Genomic DNA, 22,935 nt, shown 5'->3' on the forward strand with positions numbered 1-22,935 from the left:
CTTAGATGGAGCTCTATCTCACCATCTTTGTCACAAATGTGGCCAAACTAATGACAAACTGCTTTATTACTAATGACTACAAACATTTGTTATCATGTCCTTGTTTGTTAACAGTAAACTACTTACTAAAGCTTAGTTAACCATCAGTTTACCATTTATCCCAGTTTGTTAAGTTATTACTTTGTGTCCCAAAACACATGAAAGGCCTCTCATCGTAATATCCTTTGGTACATATTTATCAAAAGGGCTGAAACAAATGCCATAATTGTCAGCATCTTACTTCCGCAGGGTCTAGCTTATGTCACTCGTTCCTTTTGCATGAGTTCTCACAGTTGATCAATTCAACAGCGGTCTCTGGAATGTGTCATAGCACCTGAAATTCTAACCTGAACAGGTTAACGCGCAAAGCATCAGTCACAAGGTGTGACATCAATCAGTTGATTCAGTCTGTATTAGCCTCCCTCTCTCCAGAAACTAAAAAAATAATAATGAAACATTTCTGCAAAAGACTGGAATGTCTTTCTGAAGAACAAAGTCAAACACTGGGCAAAGGCAACATAATCCGAGAGAGTACATTCCACATGACCTGAGTTATTGTTCTTGGTAGTGTGGGGCAATAAAACGAGGAAACGGAGGAGCCGTGTGCTTTTTGATTGGTCAGTTAATTGCTGATTAAACAGCTGATGTTTGCATTTTAGCTTACCAAGTTTATTAGTGATCAAACTAGGAATGCAGGTTTCAGTCTCGTCTGGTGAGCCTCTCAGGTGAAGCCTGCACTTAAGTGACTGCTGGTTTCATTTAAGACTGTGTGCTACGAATACATTCAAATAAGTAACAGGAGGGAAAAGGGGAAAGTATTCTGACACCCGGGTATCTTAAAAATATGAAACATAAATGCACTTTGAAATGTTAGCTTGCTGAACACTGAACAGCTAATAAGCTTGTTAGATAATGTTAATACAATATGTTTTTCTTGACATCGCTGTGTTTTGTGAGACTTTTGGATTTTTTTTTTCCTTTTTTTTAATTTTAAACTGCTGACACTAAGTAACACAGTCATTCCAGCAGTCGTTTCTACTATTGTAGAAAATAAAAAGCAACGCTATTTCTGTTACGGGAAGTGTTATAGTACAGAGGAGGCTAGGCTACGTTAGTGATGGGTGAAGAGAGAGGCTCTGCCCAAGGTCAGCAATAATGCCCGAACCATCAGACTTAACTGACAGTGGGACTAACACTAGAATCAAGTAGAGATTCTTGTGCAGCAGGACGCTGGTACCATTATCCTCCTAAGTATTTCTAGACCTTGAGCACTCCCTGCTGGCTAACATTAGGATTATCGGAGTGCAATTTTTTTTCCTTTTCTTCTGTTAGACCATACCTGACTAGTTGCAATATTTTAGCTGTAGTTGGTTTGGTCGAGGATACCTGAGGACTAGCTGGTAAGGAGTACTTGTGCTGAGCTGTCTTTCCCCACATCCGCGTCGGGGCTCTGACTGACTGTGCTGTTGTCTGAGTTTACACCACCACTCGAGTCAGTGCTTCTGTCTGTGGAGGACGAAAAGGTAGCTAGTGGTACCGTGGGCATACTCGGGGTGACCTGTGATCCAGAGCTGCTGTTGCCATGAAAACCAGGGTTGATGGACGTGCAAGAAGGAGAGACCGGGGAGAAAAGGGAGGAGCAGAAAAGTTTAACTGGGCAGAAGGCCGAGCCCCTGGGAATGAAGTTCACCTTGTTTTTGTCAGGGCACGAGAACAGAGGGAAGCCCTTTGACTTGCCAGACCTGAAGAGAACAGAAGTGGTACTCAGTTACTTGGCTTGATATCTTTTTATAAAACTGTATCTGATTAACTGCTAGTTACTGATCCTAGACAGCCATGTTGCTCTCATCCCTACCACCCACAATGCAGATAGGCTTGTCTTTCTTGTTTTAATTCAAGAAAGCATAAAAATAATGTAACTGAATTTCAAACAAGTACAGTTTAATTGTGTAGCAGTAACTGCCAGATATAAGGCTATGAGGGTATGTCTAAAAACAAACCCAAGAGGAAGACCAATAAATACTCACACCAGCTCATCAAAGACTTTGACCTTCTCGCAGCCTTCTGGAGGTTCCCGTTTGAACATGTAGCTGTTGTTAGGTTTGGGCGACGTGGCAAACTTGGGGAGAGGAGAACTGCACAAATTGTCTGAAAATACAATAAAAATAAAAAAATAAAAAAAATGAAACCCGTTTTGTGCTTTTTCTTTTTGGAAAATGATCATGAGACAAATGCATGAAATGTACATTATACATGTTGGCTGCAAATTTTGAGGAGCTGCCGGAAAAAGCGCAGTAGTGCGTCCTCAGCACAAAGCGTTTGTGGAATCATAGTTTCTTTATTTGTGATTTTTGTGGACAACGAAAGAGGATAAACTTAGTAAGCTTATCATGGAATTCTTTGGAAACAGACTCTAGAGGGGCAGATTAGAAACAAACAAGACTGATAAAGCACATCTTTCTTTTTCCAATGTTGTTTTCCTGCCTATCCAAAAAAAAAAAAAACAAAAAAAACAAAAACAAAAAAAAAACCCACACACACAACATACAACAAAACTCTGATTTTTAAATTTTGTTGCCGTCATTAAGAACTCATTTTAGAGGTGTGTAAATGTTTAGTAAGGGCTCCTCCTTAGCAGTATCAAGAAACTTGAACCAGACTTCAGACCTGGTTAAGTGAACTGCGCCTGTTTCCCATCTCTGATTTAAAAAAGAAAAGAAAAACACTTCGCATCACATGCATGAAAGTGACATCACTGGAGGCTTGTTTTGCTGACAGGCTGGTTCACCCACAGTCTCTAAAGGTGAGATACTGCAGGTCCTTCCTGCTGCAGGCAGACTAAGCAATTAACTCTCTGCTCTCAGTACAGTCTCTCAGCAGATTAAACACCAACATTGGTATCGTCACTCTTGTGCAATATTATGTACAAGACACACACACACACACACACACACGCGCGCGCGCACACACCTTCTTCGGCTTATCAAATTTAGGCCTGCCGAGCGCTGGAGCCTATCCCAGCAGTCTAGGCAAAAGGTGCCATAACATGGCCTTCAACCCAGCCCTGCTCCTTTGTATAAGCCCAGCAAAATGACCTGGATCAGGCTAGTCATGTGCATAACGTTGACCGAACTATCAGAAACAGACTCCATGAGGGTGGCATAGAGTCTAGATATCCTTTACTCAGCATATTCATCAGATTTCACACATTTGCCTCAAACCACAAAAGGTTTATATAAGCTTTGAATATTGCAAACATGCTACACCTGTTCACTAGTGAAGACACACCTTTGTCAATTTCCTCTGCATAACAGGGGCTCCCATCAGGTGAGTGCAGGTGATCAGAGCTGCAGGGACGGGGCGATGGGCTGGATTCACCACTCGAAGGAGCCTGTGTGTCTGTGTCACGTGTGTCCCCGCTGCTGCTGTAACGATGTGGAGGGAAGGGGGCACGGCGGCCATCTACCACATCCATTGTCTGCGAGGTCAGAATGCATAAGAGGTGGTGAGAAGCCAAGCGGTTACACACATGAATCCTAATATGAAGACAAACTCATAACCTCAATCTTTTCCCCAACACCCTCAAAACCATATGGAAACTGCTGAAGCCACCCAATGCACCCACCTGCTAACTCCCCGAATGAAATAATTCTAGGTGAAAAGTACCAGCTAAAATGCCCTGAATCTAAAACTTAAAAAGGCCTCTGGTGTATTTGTCTGGGTGTTTAAAGGGCAATTGGAGAAGCAAACACCACAGCAGATGGTAGTACTTGACAGCAGATGAACAGTGTGATGTGCAGAGCGTTCTGCTTTGGCACAGCTGATTCAAAAGGGAGACCAGGGAAAAAAAAAAAAAAAAAAAGCTCTGTGCTCAGCAGGCTGTAAATCTGTGGTGTGTGTGTGAGACCTTCTAAGAGTAGAGCTTTACAGACCTGCCAAAGTTTACTAGCCTGCACCAGACGAGATTTAAGGCCTCCTTTCCTATGAGCGATTTATTTCAGAGTGAGTGAGAATGTGTGTGTCTGGCTGCATGGTGCTGAAGTGACTTTACAAGCCTGTGCACGTGTAATGAATTTTAAGCATAGCCTAAAAGTTGTTTAAATCACAGGTATACAATAGTTGTGCATACATGAAGTCTGCCTTTGCATTTGGTGCATTCCTTACATGGTCAACGTTTATTTATCTGGTTTAAGATTAAATTCTAGAGCTCATCTTTGCAATTATGACTTTTAAAACATGTTAAAATCGTATCTAAATATTGCGTTTACACAGTGACTGCTTGTTATATGTAATCGAGCAGGGTTTGCATGATGCATAAAAAAATGTACTCTATGCAAATTAATTCATTATAATGTAAACACAAAGGTTATTTTATGTTAAACAGTAACACTGAATATAAACTACATGAACAACACTGACTCACAATGACCCTTGTAAAAGTGTGATGCAAGTGTGTAGGAGTTGCAGTTGACAGGGCTGGTGTGACGTAGAGTCTCAGCACAGCTTATGTTTGATCATGAGCTGTTAAAACATCTCATGATCAACATCTCACAATTACTGTACATGCTGGTAAAGTCACCTGCACTCACTGATTAAAAGACATCTTCATTACTGTAGGACAAACAAACAGGTTTCAGTTGTAAGCCGTTTCTGTGATGATAAAGATAAGTTCTTCATACCACAACAGTATTTACTTGGCATGTTCATGGTGATTAATTTACTTGAGTCTTAAACTGGAGACAGAGAGACAACCCCCAAACAATCTGAGAACTCTCTAAAACAGATAAAAATGAGCTCAATTAAATGCTGTACATAAAAATATTGCATGTGTATTAAGAGTCATGTGAATCTGTTAATCACTTTTGTATCCTTAATGTCTCTGAAATATAGGGCACTAGACAACATACACACCTGCTGTCAGATTGAGTTATGGAATCTGAATTTAATTTTTTAATAATTGAGCTGTTTTAATAAAAACTATGCTGTGCTTTTTATTATTTTCATGTAAAATGACGCCACAGAAGTAAACTTCGAGGTGACAGCTGATGTCAAATCTCTAATACAGTTTAGCTGACTTCTTTACACAACTACAAATCTCACCGAATGTGTATCAGAAGCAGAGCGAGTAGTTGGCATGGGGCCTTTTATTGTGAAAATTAACTAGATTCCTGTCCCCTCGAAATCGTCTGTGTGTAGCTTGATGCAGCTTCCATAAAAACTAAATCTAGCGCTATATTATCTCTGTGGAGCAAAGGAACACTTCTGGGACATTTCTAAAATACTATGGTGCGTCTGATGAAACTGCAAGCATTGTCCTGTGAGGGTGCAATAAGTGCCAGCACCCACATCAGAGCTGGAACCCAAAGCAGCCACACCAAGTGTATTTCCAGGGTTACCCACATAGACTTCGCTTTAGATATAATAAAGGCCACCGCAGTACACGAGTGCAATCGTCTCACTGGTAAACAATGCCATCATTTTGAAAGTTCATTTGCAATTGAACCACTAGACCCAACCCTTCCTGTCTTGTGTCTCCCCATCAGCAGGTAGACCAGGCTGCTGTGATATGATGACTATCAATATCAATAAACTGACTTTCTAGAAAGGTTGGATGGACTCCAGCTTTACCTTCCTGTTCTGCAGCTGTAAGCAGTACTCCTTGTTCTGCTCTTTGGCTAATTCATGTGCCACTACTTGGAGGCTGTAGAGCAGCGGTCCCCAACCTTTTTTGCGCCACGGACCAGTTTAATGTCTGACAATATTTTCACGGACCAGCTGTGTCGCAGATAAATACAACAAAATAAAACTGTGGTATTTTGTAAATAATAATAATAATATTATTATTAATATTATTATTATTATTATTATTATTATTATTATTATTATTATTATTATTATTATTATTATTATTATTATTATTATTACAATAATAATAATAATAAACACAAATTCACAGTGTAATTGTGTAACTTTATTAGCAGCGTCCTCCTGAAATGCACCAACAACATCGAGAGTAACATCCTCCTCTCTGCCCCTTATTGCTCTCTGGGCGCTATGGTAACGCGTAAATATTTCTTTCAAAATAAGACACAAATACAACACAGGAAAAGACCCAGGGAAACCAAGTTAACGATAAAAACCCTGAAAACCATAAATTTCACACCCGAGCCTCAACTCTTGCAGCCCGGTACTGGTCCGTGGCCCGGGGGTTGGGGACCACTGCTGTAGAGCAAAACAAGGACTACAGTCAGCAGCTGCGTTCCAGTATGGTTAGGTTAGAGCCTATGCGTGGGATGATGGAAAGGCAGGAGATTAGACTTTGTAAGTCACAAAGTTTACAATTTAAATATGTGCAAAGAAGCACCTTATAAACAGCCCAGCCCACTTTTTAGCCCACTGGAATGCTTCATTTTAAAGTCTGTATGGCATTAATCTGACATTTTATCCAGCTGGTGAATGATAAGATTTCACAGCATCTGCAGGTATGCAGTTCAACAAGCGCTCCAAATCATGTTGAAACATAGCTTGACCCATCACAGGTATGGGCACACACCCTACCTGTATCCCCTGCTCCAAGTCCTCTCTGATAAACACATTTTCTAGCTCATGGTTGATGCCCTCCACACTGCTCGGCACTCTGCATATGAGGGATTTTATCACAGGCATCGTGGTCGAAGTTGAAGTTGCCTTATACTGAAATGAGAAAAAAAAAAAAGACAAAAAAGGAGAAAAAATGAACATTATGTACATGTCAAAAAAAAGAAGAAGAAGAAGAAGAAAAAAAAAAAAAGCTTTGTATACTAAAACACTTCACTTGTCACATATCAAACTGAATTTGTCTTGGAATTGTGGGTGTAGACATTCAGTTTGTAGTTTACATTTAAGCATATCATGGTTTATGGAAATGTTCCTACAGCAGTTGCAGTGCTGAGCATCTGTTAATGAATGAACTGCAGCCAGTGGAGAAAGGGACATGCCCAGACACAGTTCTCCTCTGCTGTCTCCCTTTTACTTTTGATACAACTGGTCACAGAGGAGATTCATTAACTAGTAGTGATGGGATTTCCGGCTCTTTTTAGAGAACCGGCTCTTTCGGCTCGGCCCACTAAAAAGAGCCGGCTCTTTCGGCTCTTCAGGTTGTTTTGTTGCTTTAATTAATTTATTATTAACAACAATATAAAATTATGCACAAAAGGAATTACTAATGTAAAAAGAAAAAAAAAAGAAAAAAAAGTGGTTTTATTTATAAATGTTTATATATAAATATATACGGTGGCTCCTAGAGACAAAGCACGTACAAACTCCAAAACACGTTTCTAGCATTAACTGAACTTCCAAAACAGAGCTACCTAGATCACTTAAATTACACAATTGAAAGCATATGCGTATTGTTTGTGTATTTATACACAAGTACCCATATATATTCAAATAATTTAAAAAAAAGTTAATTTTTTTATGTTAATTTGGTGTGTGTTATTACCACACCAAATCCAGTCGTTGGTACTTGCTGGCTTGTGTACCGACTAGGTAACAAAAACTCAACACTGCGTCTAGCATCCTGGAGCACTTCTGTTGTCTTTTGTATGTGCTTTGGAGTTTGTACGTGCTTTGTCTCTTGGGGCCACCGTAAATATACTTTTATTTATTCACTCAACATAAAATGTAATAAATAAATCATAATACAAAAACAAACTAGTCACAGTTCAACTTTTAACTATTTAAATTTTCAGCTTTTTCCTTTTACAAATTTAAAATGAAACAACACAAAACGCTGCAAACCACAACACAATTAAATATAAATTAAAATATGAAAACAAACAGAACATGCACATTCTCTGTCATATGGGCCTGCATGAATAAACTTTCTGAATACTTTATCATCTGCAACTGAAAATAGTTGTGGATGATTACGATACCTTTCTAATGTGATGTTGTTGTCCCTGGCTCTCTTTCTCTCCCTCCTGCTCTGTTCCTGTGCTACTGCGGGTGCAACTACCGCCCCTCCCCCCTCTTCCCAGCACAAAGCACAAGGCTCGCGTGCGAGTCAAGTGGAAAAAAAAAGTGCGAGAGAGAGGGTGAGAAAGAAAGAAAAAAAAAAAAAATCCACAGCTCGCGATAAGGAGCCGGCTCGCATCGTTCACGTAAAAGATCTGGCTCTAAGAGCCATTTCGTTCACGACCAACACATCACTAATAACTAGGCCTCCTCAGTAAGAGTCAGAGCAACATTGATCATAAAGGTATCATTAAGATGAAACATTGCCTTCACAAAGTCTAAATCTTTCTCAAATCATTTTAATCAATACCTACTCCCTAAAACAGCTCGCCTGGACCCAAAATTGTAACTTCATAATGGTCATTTTATACATTACTTTAAGTTGACATACAACCAAGTTAATCATTTAATCCTGTTAACCGACTAATGTAGAAAACAACCTTGCTCTTTTTCCTATCTTTGACAGTTGAAATTCAGGTTGGTCTGCCTTATTTGTGTTTTTTTTCCCTCAGCTGCTAAGCTGCCTTATCATATTGCTGCTGTCAGCCTAAAACCCTGCATCACATGTGTGGGGTTAGTTAATGTTTTCACCTGAAAACAACAACCCACATAGTCAAAGCACGAGTACTGACAAGCGTAGCTCACCTGTGGCTGGCATGCAGTGCCATGCTGCGCCTGCTGTGGGAGCTGCAGCGAGCTCTGCTCCCTGTCTTTGCTCTGCCGGTTGACCTGTTTGCCACGCTGCAGCTGTAGCCTCAGTTTAGCAATCTGCTGGAAAAAAAAGAAAAAAAAAGAAGCACAAGCACTTCAGTGAACGACGGCTCACAACGGGAGCCGTGAAGGCATGCGAACATATGAGTTAACCATTCCCATGAGTGAACTGAATGAGGTCAGGAGGTGAAAAGCACATTTCCTCTGATGTACTTCACTGTCAGCAGAGAGATAATACTGTGATTAATTTAAGTTATTCCGCAACTGTGAGAACACAATCTTTGCCAAAATACAGGAAAACCATCTTTGACTCCAACTGATTTCAAGATGTTTGGGAGGAGTTATATTCACTGAAATATGTGCAGTGTACGGCCATAACAAGTAGAGATATCAGTGATTAGGTGACTACTCAAAGGTTTCTTCTAACACAGGCTTTATACATTTCTCAGTAAGACGAATTCAAAACAAAGGGTGTAGACACTAAAGTCACGGGACTGTGGTATAGTTCTTTTTTTGCTAATATTAGAGTTTTAATTTTGGTGTTTACACTTACATGATTGTGTTTACACTTCAAGATCATAAAAGTGGTACAGTTTGTGAAGATTACCTTGCTTACTTTTGATTTGTCTGTGACAATCTCAAAAACTATTTAAAAAACAAACAAAAAAAAAAACAAAAACAAAAAACACCTTGATCTTCAATCCCAAAGGGAACCATTCATGGTCCTAACATTTGGGCTGGGCTCCAAAAAACTCAGATGCTATACAGCCTGAACTGCTGATACTACCACTGCTAACATTAGCCACACTCAGCAAACTGATCTGGCATTGTGTGTGCGCAACGTTACACCACAACACTTTAACAATACCATTTAGTTGTCAAAGAATGTGATTAACAGTTTAAATGTCTCTTCAATATACAGAAAATATTTGAACGGTGGTTTTAAAACTGCTCTTTAACAGACAGACAATATCTGCACAAACATTGTTTACTCTTGTCTATTAAAGCGTGCTTAATTTTACTATTTTCTAACTTCAGTGGATTTAGTCTGACGTTATTCCTGCCAGCCAAGTCAGTCTTCATGAGTTGTACGGTTGCAGATCAGTATACTGCATAACACCAGGCTTGCAAGTCTGATAATGAGACAAATTTAGTCAATGGGTGTTTCTACATCTGGTCCAGCATCAGCCTAAAAACAGGATACCCATTGTGAGATGCAGTTGCGCTATGCAGACAAAGGTGTGGTCTTCAGTGCTGATCTTGTCATCCTGGCAACACAGTCAACAAAGAAACTTGCTCTTCTCATAGATGTCCTCCCACATATGTAATCGCAGAGGGTAGAGCACTGGAAAGCAGTTCACTACATTCACTTAGTGACTGTAGCACATGATAATGACAAGTCCAGACGATCCTGATGTAATCTCAGTGGATGTGAAAGAGGGTTTTCCTGGCTGTGCTATCCCATTGACTGTACAGGCCAAGGCAAAGGGATTGTTTGCAAAAAGACAAGCACTAAACTTATCTTGTGGCTCTGGCTTCACTCTGAAGAAACAACAAAATCTGCAAAGATGGATCAGATTACAGAATTTGCCATCAGATAGAAATGCTGTAAGCTCATAGCAGAGAAAAGATTTTTTATCAAACTCTTGTGGCACTTATGAAAGTTTCTTTATCCCTTTTCTTTTATACCTGTTAACAGTGCAACACGAATACCAGTTGTTGACAGTAAATAACTGTCAAATTAGAAGTGTGAACATTCAGACTTCTGAAATAAACCACAGTCTTGTTCTTGTTAGATCATATGCTATGAAGAAAAAAGTAAAGCCTGTTATTTAATAGGACATCTCAGTACTGACCAATGAAGCACAGTAGTAGTGTGGTGTGGAATTACAAAACACATGTCTGAGCTTTATGAAAGTTGGAATGACACCAACCTCATCCTTTCAAACTGTGGACAACTTCTTCGGTCAACACATCTGTGTGCCATTAATATTTTGGAACTACTTTTGGACTGGAAACAGAAACTATGAGTGTCCATTATGCTCATATTTTCTGTTATGCTCAACAGAAAATATGTTCTGCTCAATATAACATCTTCAGTGCCTCAGTTACCCCGACTTAAGTTGTACATACCCAAAATGAAACTATATGGGTGTTTCACCCTTGAGAGGAGCTCCTGCACCATCTCTCAAAAACAAGAGGCCATAATGAGATGCAAAGGACACAGCTGAGTGAGGAACAGGGGGAGAAAGAGGATAAATTTAGACTGTGGTCTGAAGAGCTGGAGACCTTATAATGCCGTGTGGTCGCTTGGTTGGCCACCATGCCTGGCAGACAGAAAGGAGTGGAAACCAACCTTAAGGAGGATAATATTTAGTCTGACCACAGACCCTGACAAATAAAACACTTGAAAATGATATGAGCCTCAAAAACGACAAAAACATTCTTTCCTCTTGCTGAGTTCATGTATTCAGCTAGCCTGGGTGGATAGGACATTTTCTGTGGTATGAATTAAGGTTAAAATGGACCCATTACGCTCATTTCCAGCTTTATATTCTTATTTTTGGACTCTAGTGTAGCTTTGCGTGACTCACATTTTAAGCTAGTGGTCATTTATCTTATACTAGGTCTTGGTGCAGCCCCTGGGATGATCCACTATCCGAAACAAACAATTTAAAGTTTCCTACACCCTCCTTTTAAGAAAACTCTTCTGATTGGTTGTCCCTTGCAAACACAATCTGAACGATCTGTACAGATAAAATAGTGGATGCTCATAACAAACACTTGAGAACCTGACAGTAAGAAAGAAAAACACGACAGGCAAAACTACCTCTTTGAGATGGTCTGCGCTACCCCAGGAGGCTGACCGCTGGTGAGGACTTCCCTGATCTGCTCCATCATCGATCCAGAGACCCGGAGTCTGAAACACAGATATATACATGCTGACACAAACTCAAACGTTACATAACTCATCATTTCCCCAAAACATAAATACATTTGCTAGTGATATGCATTTCAAATGTACCGTGACCTCCTGATAGCATGTCTTATATTACACAGGCACGGAAAGTCCAATGTTGTGTGCAGCTGTACTGCAAAAGAGCATGGGTATGTGCAGAGGGTATCCATCCATACGAGAAAGTTTTATTTAAGACAAAAATGTGCTTCTTCTCAATAATCTCAATTATCTAATTTGAAACACCTTCGACACAGGTTTGATGTGTAAGCATTTCCAGGCACTGGCTTTAACTACAAGATTGTTGACCTTAACATACAGTGGGGCAAAAAAGTATTTAGTCAGCCACCGATTGTGCAAGTTCCCCCACTTAAAATGATGACAGAGGTCAGTAATTTGCACCAGAGGTACACTTCAACTGTGAGAGACAGAATGTGGAAAAAAAAAAAAAAAAAAAAAAAATCCATGAATCCACATGGTAGGATTTGTAAAGAATTTATTCGTAAATCAGGGTGGAAAATAAGTATTTGGTCAATAACAAAAATACAACTCAATACTTTGTAACATAACCTTTGTTGGCAATAACAGAGGTCAAACGTTTACTATAGGTCTTTACCAGGTTTGCACACACAGTAGCAGGTATTTTGGCCCATTCCTCCATGCAGATCTTCTCGAGAGCAGTGATGTTTTGGGGCTGTCGCCGAGCAACACGGACTTTCAACTCCCGCCACAGATTTTCTATGGGGTTGAGGTCTGGAGACTGGCTAGGCCACTCCAGGACTTTCAAATGCTTCTTACGGAGCCACTCCTTTGTTGCCCGGGCGGTGTGTTTTGGATCATTGTCATGTTGGAAGACCCAGCCTTGTTTCATCTTCAAAGTTCTCACTGATGGAAGGAGGTTTTGGCTCAAAATCTCACGATACATGGCCCCATTCATTCTGTCCTTAACACGGATCAGTCGTCCTGTCCCCTTGGCAGAAAAACAGCCCCATAGCATGATGTTTCCACCCCCATGCTTCACAGTAGGTATGGTGTTCTTGGGATGCAACTCAGTATTCTTCTTCCTCCAAACACGACGAGTTGAGTTTATACCAAAAAGTTCTACTTTGGTTTCATCTGACCACATGACATTCTCCCAATCCTCTGCTGTATCATCCATGTGCTCTCTGGCAAACTTCAGACGGGCCTGGACATGCACTGGCTTCAGCAGCGGAACACGTCTGGCACTGCGGGATTTGATTCCCTGCCGTTGTAGTGTGTTACTGATGGTGACCTTTGTTACTTTGGTCCCAGCTCTCTGCAGGTCATTCACCAGGTCCCCCCGTGTGGTTCTGGGATCTTTGCTCACCGTTCTCATGATCATTTTGACCCCACGGGATGAGATCTTGCGTGGAGCCCCAGATCGAGGGAGATTATCAGTGGTCTTGTATGTCTTCCATTTTCTGATGATTGCTCCCACAGTTGATTTTTTCACACCAAGCTGCTTGCCTATTGTAGATTCACTCTTCCCAGTCTGGTGCAGGTCTACAATACTTTTCCTGGTGTCCTTCGAAAGCTCTTTGGTCTTGGGCATGGCGGAGTTTGGAGTCTGACTGTTTGAGGCTGTGGACAGGTGTCTTTTATACAGATGATGAGTTCAAACAGGTGCCATTCATACAGGTAACGAGTGGGGGACAGAAAAGCGTCTTACAGAAGACGTTACAGGTCTGTGAGAGCCAGAGATTTTCCTTGTTTGAGGTGACCAAATACTTATTTTCCACCCTGATTTACGAATAAATTCTTTACAAATCCTACCATGTGAATTCATGGATTTTTTTTTTCCACATTCTGTCTCTCACAGTTGAAGTGTACCTCTGGTGCAAATTACTGACCTCTGTCATCATTTTAAGTGGGGGAACTTGCACAATCGGTGGCTGACTAAATACTTTTTTGCCCCACTGTATATAAAAAGATTCTTTTTTTTTTTTCCATTTATCCAATTCCAGGTCATGGAACATCTGGCATAGGCTCCAGACCTCGCAAGACCCTGAATAGGAGAATAGGAAGATGCAGGTTTAAAGCCAAATGGATTGAGCAGAGGCTAAAGAGTGGGCTGGCTAGCAAGGCAAGGCCTTGATCTTAAATTAACATCTTCAGGGTTTCAAACAATGTACTATAACTGTTTAAGTACTGAATATTGTTGTATTTGTATGCATCAAATAAATTCTTGATATAACGACCTGCAGACCATCTGATTATGTGTCAGTGAGCGAAATATGCAGCTGAATGGTGAGATTAACCAAACAATAGATTGTTATTTATATTACTTAAATGTACATTAAACTGCTACAAATGATATATGTGCACAAAGACATCCACATATACAGAATAAATACTTTCACCAAACTGTACTTATATACACACACACACAGGAGAGGTAAGGAAATACAAGCTCACACGAAGAGCTCTCTTAAAACCTCACCAAACACAATGATTAGGTAATAAATCCCCTCATTGTGAAGTCAGTCAGGATATTCGCAACAACAAAATAAATAAAAAACTTTTAAAAAGTCAAATGTTTAGATAAGCAGTTGAGAAAGATGCTTGCTAAAAGCAGTAATGATTGCCGTGTGTTTAAAATTAAAGTTGAAAATCTGGAATCAATGAAAGTCAGCAAAACAGTCATGAGATATCATCCCTGAGGAAACTGTTACATTCAAAAGGCAAAACTAAAGCCATTGCATGTTTGACTGCTTCCATTACTACGCCGACTTAAGGTAAATACTCTAAACCAGTGGCAGGGGACAAAATTCACTTTATTACTTGCAGACTACAGGAACACAGAATACAAGATGCTTAATTCTAGTCCAAAAACCAGAAACCTACCAAAGAAAACGTCAGCAACAAAAGCATTTTCACGGTTTCCACGTCCGCACATTTAGTCGTGAAAAAGTTTCTTGGCTCATGTAAAATACAGATTTGCTACAGCTGTGCTCTACAATGCCCAGCCTATACCAGATCAATGAGTCTACAGAGAAGTTTTGTATCATCAGTAAACTTTTTTTTTTTTTTTCGTAAACGTATACAAAACATTCCCTACAGGAGAGCACACAAGCATTTCTGTGTCACTGCACAAGTCTTTCAGATATGTTTAGCGGAAACAAGAAAACAGTTAAGTTATGCAAATTAATGCAAAAACAGAAACAGACTGAGGATGTTTTATATGGCTGTTTGAAACCACATACTTCCCCCTGATTATGCATATCAACACAGCCTCTGGTTCTCAAACAGCTGATGTTTTATCGACAGCACAGTAGTATGAAGCAACTTAAATGCCAGTGTCTTCACACTGCCTTATGTCTGACCCCACATAAACAGAAAACCCTCTATGGCTTTTCCAACTAATGCACAAGCCTTGCCCTATGATATGGAATATCACACTGTGAATAATGAGGAACACCCGTGAAGTCGTTTGCGCTGGCTCGCTGGTGCCGGTTGCCTGAGAAAAGGACAGCGGATTAAATGAGCACTTGTGCTCTCATAAAAGGGACCACTGTGCTTGGCAGATGTGTAGCTAGCCTTTAGCATTAACATTTTGTGCATGGGCTATGGAATCGCTTGTGCCGTTTGATGCCTCTGCCAAACACTGAGGGACTTGATGCTGCAGCGTAATCTGTTCATGCAAAATGCAGATTGGTTAGAAAGGGCACAGAGACTGTGTGGAGCTTTGGACTCGAGGAAAAACTAAGTTCTCACAGATGTTATGTGACGTCAAGGAGGACCTGTAGCTTATGAAATCTGCAATGCTTTTATTGGCACTTCAAGGTATAGTCTCATGGGAATGATAATTAGTTTGCATTTTTCATTAGTTATACTTATTCATTAGTTATAATGCACAGTTTGGTGTTAATTTGTATTACTTCAGTTATGGTCATTTAAACAGTATCAAAGGGAAACGTGGTGGCAGGCTGAAAAACTGAATGCCCTTGTCAGGACAGGAAGATATTTCATGTTCCTTAATCTTCTTGAGGCTTAAATCACCTTCATTCTGATTTGTGTTGTTCAGGGGTGGCAACAAAGTGCTGCGACCACAGCAACCTTCAGTACAGGAAAAACAGCTTGCAGTAAAAATGATGACACTGAGGTGCGAAGTTGGCCTGAAGCTAGAGCCCTCACTGTTGAGCAAATGTTTAAATGTTGGCTAACAAACAAATGTAAGCGAGTTCACAGGTTCAACACTGTTTTCAACATAAGAGGTCTTCCAAGTGATTATGATTATTATTTTTTTGTTAATGATAAAGAAAGCTTATTACCAGTCAGTGGGCTAAAAGATGACACAGTGAGGTCACAATATCATCATTGTTTGATATCTTAATTTGCAATTTAACTTCCCCAGGGAAATCATAAGATATGGCAGTTACAAAAACCACAGGCTGCCTCTCTTTATTGACTCTGTTCCTCTCAAACAATGTGTTAACAAGAATACCCACCTTTATTTACCTCAGAGGGCCTTTTATCGTTTCAGCTCCGACTTCCAAGCCTGAGCAGTGTGCCAGGTGTGGTGCCTGATAATGTAATGCTCTACAGATAAAACCCAACTGTTACTGCAGCCTGTAGCTCGCTTCCTATTGTGAATCACACCCAAAGGGTTACATGCAGGCAACATCCTCAAGAATCCAGCTCTGTTCCAAAGCAGGAAATAATGACTGGGCTTCAATAGAATCACAGTGGAATTTGTGCTGTTTTGTTTAGATTACATGCCGAGACATGCGAGCAAAGTGCCGCTGCTATAATTTGGTGCATTTTAGAGATGCAGAGACCATGTTCTCTGACTGGGCGAGTTGACTTTATGAGTCAGTAAATCAAAATCACTACAAGAGACATCAGTTTACATTAAGCGTCTAGGAGGCAAACATGGAAAAAAGTTACTGATTAAAACGTGGCATGAGATAACATCCAATAAAGCACTCTAACACATGTTTCTGTCGAAAAGCCTTTGTACACCAAGGCAGAAGTTGGATGCATGTTAACATTAAGCCACCTCAAAGCACGAGAAACAGCATTTCTTTTAACGGCCCTTTGAGGCTTGCTCCCAAAGTGAGCCAATCCCATTAGGGAGTGAGATTTCAAGCAAAAATACCATTTAATTTTCACCAGTTTCTACAGAACTGTAATTCAATGCTAGCTTTAACTGGTGGAGTCTGTGGTAGAACTTGTTTTCTTCTACAGAGAGCTTCAACAGCTTTTGTATTTGGCTTTGGTCATTTTCTAATTACAGAGTAGAAACTGTGCGACTAAGGTTTAACAAAACGACAACCAGTCACAAAAAGTAAATTCATCGACACTCGCTCTGGCAGAGAGCGCATCGGGTGGTAGCAGCGTATTATAGCCTGGATAGTTTTGTCTTTCATAACTTCAGGATGCTTCCTCCCGTATTTATTGTGTTGGTATGTTTTTCAGTTTTGATTAATTAAATTGTAGTTTTATTAGTCTGTTACTTATCACTAATTAGAAGATGTGTATGTGTGTGTGTTGCACCTTCACACTTTATGGATGCTGATTGCTAACAAAGTTTGTTAGCCTTAGTTTATAACTTAGCATCTACACTCCACCCAAATATGGTTACATCAAAAAACAAAATGGCAGCTGCAAAACGCCAGCGGGTGATATCACAATGGCTACGTCCATGTCTACCATGTACATGTGAAGTCTCAGTCAAAGAAAGAAGCTAAAATTCATATGAAGCTGTTCAAGATATGAAAATAACACAACAGCTTGTGTTGTACATTTTCAATTACACATAATGCTAATGAGTCTTTTCCTGTCACGTAGGCCCAGAATGTGCACACATATCAGCGGTCAGCTGGTCATCAGCTCCTGCACTGTGTGCAAAGTGCAACTTTTAATAGAAGACATGAGGCAACACAAACTGATCAGTTTTGTCTTTATGCTAGTTCATTGAGGTTGCCTTGGTGTGTCAGGATCCTAATCTTCATACAGACATTCTCTGTGTTCTGTAACCACAGGGCCTAGAGCACGCAGCCCTGTCCCGGAACAGTGATTAGCATATGTATGGGCCCTCTGCTCCTAAACTCCCACACAAAAGGCAGGCGGGCCGTGTAGCCACGAGGGCCAGGTGGTAAGCAGTGGGATTTCTCCTCGCTTCAGTCATAGCCTGGGGGACAGGTGCAAACAACTTCACCTCCATGCAGGGCTGAATTACAGCTCAAAGGAGAGGCTGACTTGAACTTGTGCAATGCACAACAAAAGAGTCTGTGGATCCTTTGTGTGCTGCTTGCTTCTGTTGTTGTCTCATAAAAAGAGCTGGGGCCAGGCACAACTTGTTAACAGGAAGTGGTCTATGACTATCCTTCAGGGATGGTTGTGCATTTAAGAATTTGAAAACATCCAAAATGTTTTTCATTTTTTCCACAGCTTCTAAAGACAAATCTTAAATTGGATTTTTATTTTAGCCTGCTTCAATCAGATTTTTACAGGTAAATATGGTTAAGACCAAGGCAAACATCACAGAGTGCTTAAAACCCCCCACTAAGTCTAAAAGATGGGTCCATTTATTAACATTAGTCAAGATCCAATCACTATCAAATCAACTTTCCATTCTTGCCCAGTCTGTCCAGAATGCACAGGAACCCTGTAATTAGAGATGTTTACTTTGCACATAGCCAGCTCAAGAAACTTCGTAGGACCCACTCACCACTTCCTCAGCCTACACACAAAGAAATGCAAGGAGAATGAGGGGTTAAAGGGATGAAGCCCATGTAAATGAGCCTCGGCGGTCTTCATTCAGACACATGAAAGGCTTCTGTTAGCACAGAGGAGAGCAGCCCTTGTCATGATCATACATATTCAATATTCTTTCATAACAGAAACCCTCCCCCTACAAAAAAAGGCTCTTTGAGTGAAACTACATTTAACACTGAGTCACATGGCAAGATTAGTAGCTGATTATGTGTGGGCAGTTATCCAGGAATACTGTGGTCAGATTCAATGTGGAATCCATGCATATGCCTTATGAAGTGTTATAATGCATTAAAATGTTGTGCTTTCTGGGAATTTCAGACTATTCAGACAACTCTGTTAGGCCTACACTGGCAGCCGACTCCAGACTTCAACTACCAGATTAATATAACAAAAGTCTTTCGCCAGCACCAAGCACTATGACAGAAACTATGAAAGAAACCAAAAAATAGTTTTGGTACTCATGCCTGCAATTATTTGCTGGGAAAAATCATTAATTTGAAAAGTCCTCCTGGCCTCATGGTTGACAAAGTGGCCTTAAAATAAGATTATAATATTTTATGTCTTTATTTTCCAGTCAACTGTAAAAATAACTTTAAAAGGGCCATAAACCACACTCATTTAGACAGATATTATTGGGGCAAGTAATTGTGCATCTCCACTTAAATGCAGTATTTTGACTCAACTTTTCCAAACATTAAAGACTCTTTCACCACCTAATATTGCACGTGCAAGCAAAATGTAACACTGCAGAGGCTTAATACTGAGTTATGATGCATCAGTTAAAAAACGTCAGCTACTAATTTCCTTCTTATGCTGACTTCTCTGCCTGTAGTGATTTTTTTCCTCCATTGTATCCCCTATGGCTTAGAAGATGACTACAAAGAGTCCAAAATTCCAGTGTAAATGGGATTGTGACGTAATCACAGTTGTTACAACAAATGCAGTGACCACATACAAAGCTGTCTTTGACATCCAACAACAGAAAAAGAGCTAAAGCCTGAGCTTCAAACTCACAAGAGTAACTTGTACATATGTCAAAATCTTTTGAAAAGTTGCCCATGTTTCATCTGAATAGTTAACTGTAACAGCATATACAACAGAACATTAGAAAATGATGCAAATATTTCCTAAATCAAATAATGATTTATTGCAGAATTGATTTCTAAAGTTCAGGGAGTTACTTTGGGCACCTCCTTGTTTCCAGAGAAAACCGTGTAATACATTTTTAAAAGAAAAATGTCCAGAGAGACATCAATTACAACACCCAGAGTTAATTTTGGCAGAAAATCTCCAATCACTAGGCTTAAAGGTTGATTAAATGCACGCCAGCATTGCGTAAAGGTTAAAGATTACTGTTGAAAAGAGTTAGGTTGAGTCAACCCCCGCAGGCCTACAGCCAAGGTAGGATTTTCTGAACACCGTGTACCTGTGTGGCTTTGTCTTTCATACAAGAAGGGTAGGGTCCATGGGAGTCCCGAGGCCACTGGCCAGTGAGGTATGGCCCTGTGATGGCGTCCAAGGAAGAAGCCCGTCGAATGGCACTTGAATTCCTCACCTGTAATTTGGATCTTTCTGCTGTAAAGTTAGAAAGAACAAAGAAACAGAATTAGACACACACGCATGCACGCTGGCATCAGTGCATGTCATGATGTGCAATACTGCCAGACACCCTGAGGTATCTTTTGACTCTTCCTTGCTGAGTGTGTTAATAAGTTTCAACTGAAATGCTAACATTTTAGTGTAACAAATCACTTACTGCACAAATGCAACCAGGAACATGAAGCCATATTTTGAATGACAAACCAAACCCAGTAGTTACATTTTTATCTAGAAATAAAGGAGCATGTAAATCGACGTCAGTTATAATCAAAACATACTGCTTTGATTATAAAAAAAAAGCAAAAACAACAACAACAAGAAATGTAATAAAACATGGCTTCAACTAACCAAATGAGTTTGTGTACCAATATCTTCTAGTTTTGAAAGTATGGACAGTATGATGTGTTACAGCAGAGCAAAGAGAAGGCTTGCGACCTGAGGCAAATGTAAATGGCTGAGCAGCAGTATCTGATATTATGAGAATAACCTGCTATGAGCTGGAGCAGTTAAGCACACACCACCCACATAAGAACTCATAAACAACCACAATGCACATCAATACTGCCTGCATTCACTCTGCATTCCTGCAGTGCCACGCAGTTAAAAACAAAAAAAATCATGTAAAGGTATAAGCTCGAATGTGCTTAGAGACTGCATTACATTTATTAGCCTCAATTATACTTGTAGTAATTTCTAAAAAAAGCAAGTGTACATTCTTTCTTTCATTCCCATATCAAAGGCAGGGTAAAGTAACAGAACGATGAGCAGGAAATATGCTTGTTTACTTTATTCCTTGCCTGAGCAGGCTAGGGCAAGGGCCTTTCCAACAGACACACAGACTAAACTATCTCCATGAGGCACCTCTCTCCTACTAGAACTACACAGCCATTCATTGTTGCTCTTTGTTCGCAGAATACACAGGCCTACACACCCAAAGGTATTGCCTAAGTAAGCTTACTGGGCTACAGTAAAAATTCCCTGAAGCATTCTAGACAAAGGAAGCAGGCTAAATTTCTATCAATATTTATATAGTCCAAGCCAGTGCTCTCAAAACTGGGATTGTAGTTATTTTCCATCATTTCCCCACTTGCCAGACTAGAATAATCTCCCGATGAGAAAAAAGAAACAGTATGAAAGAAGCCAAGACATCAAAGAAGTCTATCTGCTGATTTTTTCATGGGTAAAGTAAGTGTATGTCAAATTAAAGAATTATTTTCAGGTTGAACTTCCCTTCGCAGTTCAGACAGCAAGCTGTGATGAAGTCTTTGCATTTCCAGGATGGTGAATTATTAGCTGTAAGGCAAATGTGATAACAAACATGTAGTTCTCTTTTGCAAAGTATAGGAGAACTGTTCGCCCCAGGTTTGCACAGGGATGCGCGAGACTGGTTGAAGAGAAACTTTGGTTAATTTAGCGTGATCTACAATTCTACTCCTTTTGCGTGACAATTGGCAGGTTTTCTAGGTCATATGATAGCAAATTGAATGCGTTTGGGTTTTAGACAAAACAAAAGACAACTCAAGACCTTCTCAGGCAAGTGCATTTTAAGAATAAATCACTAAGTTTTCCTATTGGTACCAGGCTTAAAAAGAGAGACTGTTTCTTAGACATGGTTTAAGCCTAATCCTAGTTTAGAAACCCTTGTAATTGGACACTTAGGCTTAATCCAAGTTAATATGGCAAATCTACTGAAAGTGCCAACATGTATCAAAAGTGAAAATGCACTGACTTTACCATAATTTTTAAACTGACATCAATTAATTCAAAGTATTTAGTTGAGTTTGAAAAGCAAAATGCGCTCCGATTTTTCCTTTTTCCTTTTCTAAATCACGTTGAGGCACCAGCTAAAATCTTATTCTCAACTTGCACGTTGATAACAAGGATAATGGATAACCTTGTACTGGACATAAGGACATAAGCATAGGGGGATTTTTATTTTGTTTGTTTTTAAGACATAAGATACAACCAGTTAATTAGTTAATGCAGTGTTGCTCAATTATGGCAAAAATAATCCCAAATACTTGGCAAATATAAAGTATCTATATGCTGCAATAGCAGCACCTTTATGTAAAAATACACATTTAGCTAACAAATGTCTTTCAGACAGAAGATTTATTTTAAATGCACAGTAGAATTGATTTACCTGCCTGATTAAAGCAAACTGCTTTATGTTAAAAATAAACAAAAAAATAAATATAAAGCACCCTGGTGGAGAGTAAATCTGAGATTTCAGGGCGCAACAAAAAGTAAAGCGTAGGGTGCTGGAAGGCAAGACGACATCGTCAATATTCACAAGATACCAGAGATTTAGTTTCAACCATAATGAGAGGGGAAAAAAGCAAATAAAAATAATCACTTAACTGCACAGCCCTAAGCTAATATATATCTCCAACAACCCTACATGTGTAGAAACAGTTATAAAAGGATAAATGGAATTAAAGAAGTCTTTAAAACACTAAAAATGAGAACTAAGCTAATGGTGGGCTAATGTATCCATTGCTGTGTGTAAACAAAGTAATGCTCTTCTGTATGTACAGTTCAGCATGGGGGTGGGCAATAAAACGAAAAGATAATTATGACAAAAAACTTTTCTTCAGTGAAAATTTGAGATACAGTAAATATCATTTGTTTGTATTCTTTAACACTTGAAGGTTTTGAATGGTCAGAGTTAAGGTTTTAGTTTATTATATACACTGTATTTAAAATGCAGCAGCATGGAGATCTACAGTACATTTATCATGTTCAGCTTCACACATTTTCCCTTAGGAGTAAAAAATGTATTATTTATTTATTTATTTTTTTAAAGTGATTTGATTTTATATCTTTATATATCCACTGACGGGGAAAAAAATTTGCGATAAAATTTTTTTCCCCCATATCACCCAGTCCTAATT

General features: G+C 39.6%; 1 protein-coding gene across 2 annotated transcripts in view; it reads right to left on the reverse strand.

The window, feature by feature from the left end:
* Positions 1-987: 987 nt before the first annotated feature.
* Positions 988-22,935, reverse strand: part of glcci1b (glucocorticoid induced 1b) — a 28,190-nt gene continuing 6,242 nt past the window's right edge. Inside the window, exons 3-9 of one of the 2 annotated variants that reach the window (XM_085423779.1) lie at positions 19,869-20,017; positions 11,576-11,665; positions 8,680-8,802; positions 6,598-6,732; positions 3,328-3,517; positions 2,067-2,187; positions 988-1,781 (exon numbers count right to left, since the gene is read on the reverse strand). In XM_085423779.1, the coding sequence (XP_085279905.1) occupies positions 1,433-1,781; positions 2,067-2,187; positions 3,328-3,517; positions 6,598-6,732; positions 8,680-8,802; positions 11,576-11,665; positions 19,869-20,017 (1,157 nt within the window). In that variant the 3' untranslated portion in view covers positions 988-1,432. Of the gene's footprint in view, positions 1,782-2,066; positions 2,188-3,327; positions 3,518-6,597; positions 6,733-8,679; positions 8,806-11,575; positions 11,666-19,868; positions 20,018-22,935 lie in introns of both variants that reach the window. The other variant, XM_085423778.1, reaches the window with a different exon arrangement.

Source organism: Rhamphochromis longiceps, linkage group LG11 (assembly GCF_057381845.1).
Source record: "Rhamphochromis longiceps isolate RC_006_pf linkage group LG11, R_longiceps_female_GT1.1, whole genome shotgun sequence".
Taxonomy (NCBI): Eukaryota; Metazoa; Chordata; class Actinopteri; order Cichliformes; family Cichlidae; genus Rhamphochromis; species Rhamphochromis longiceps.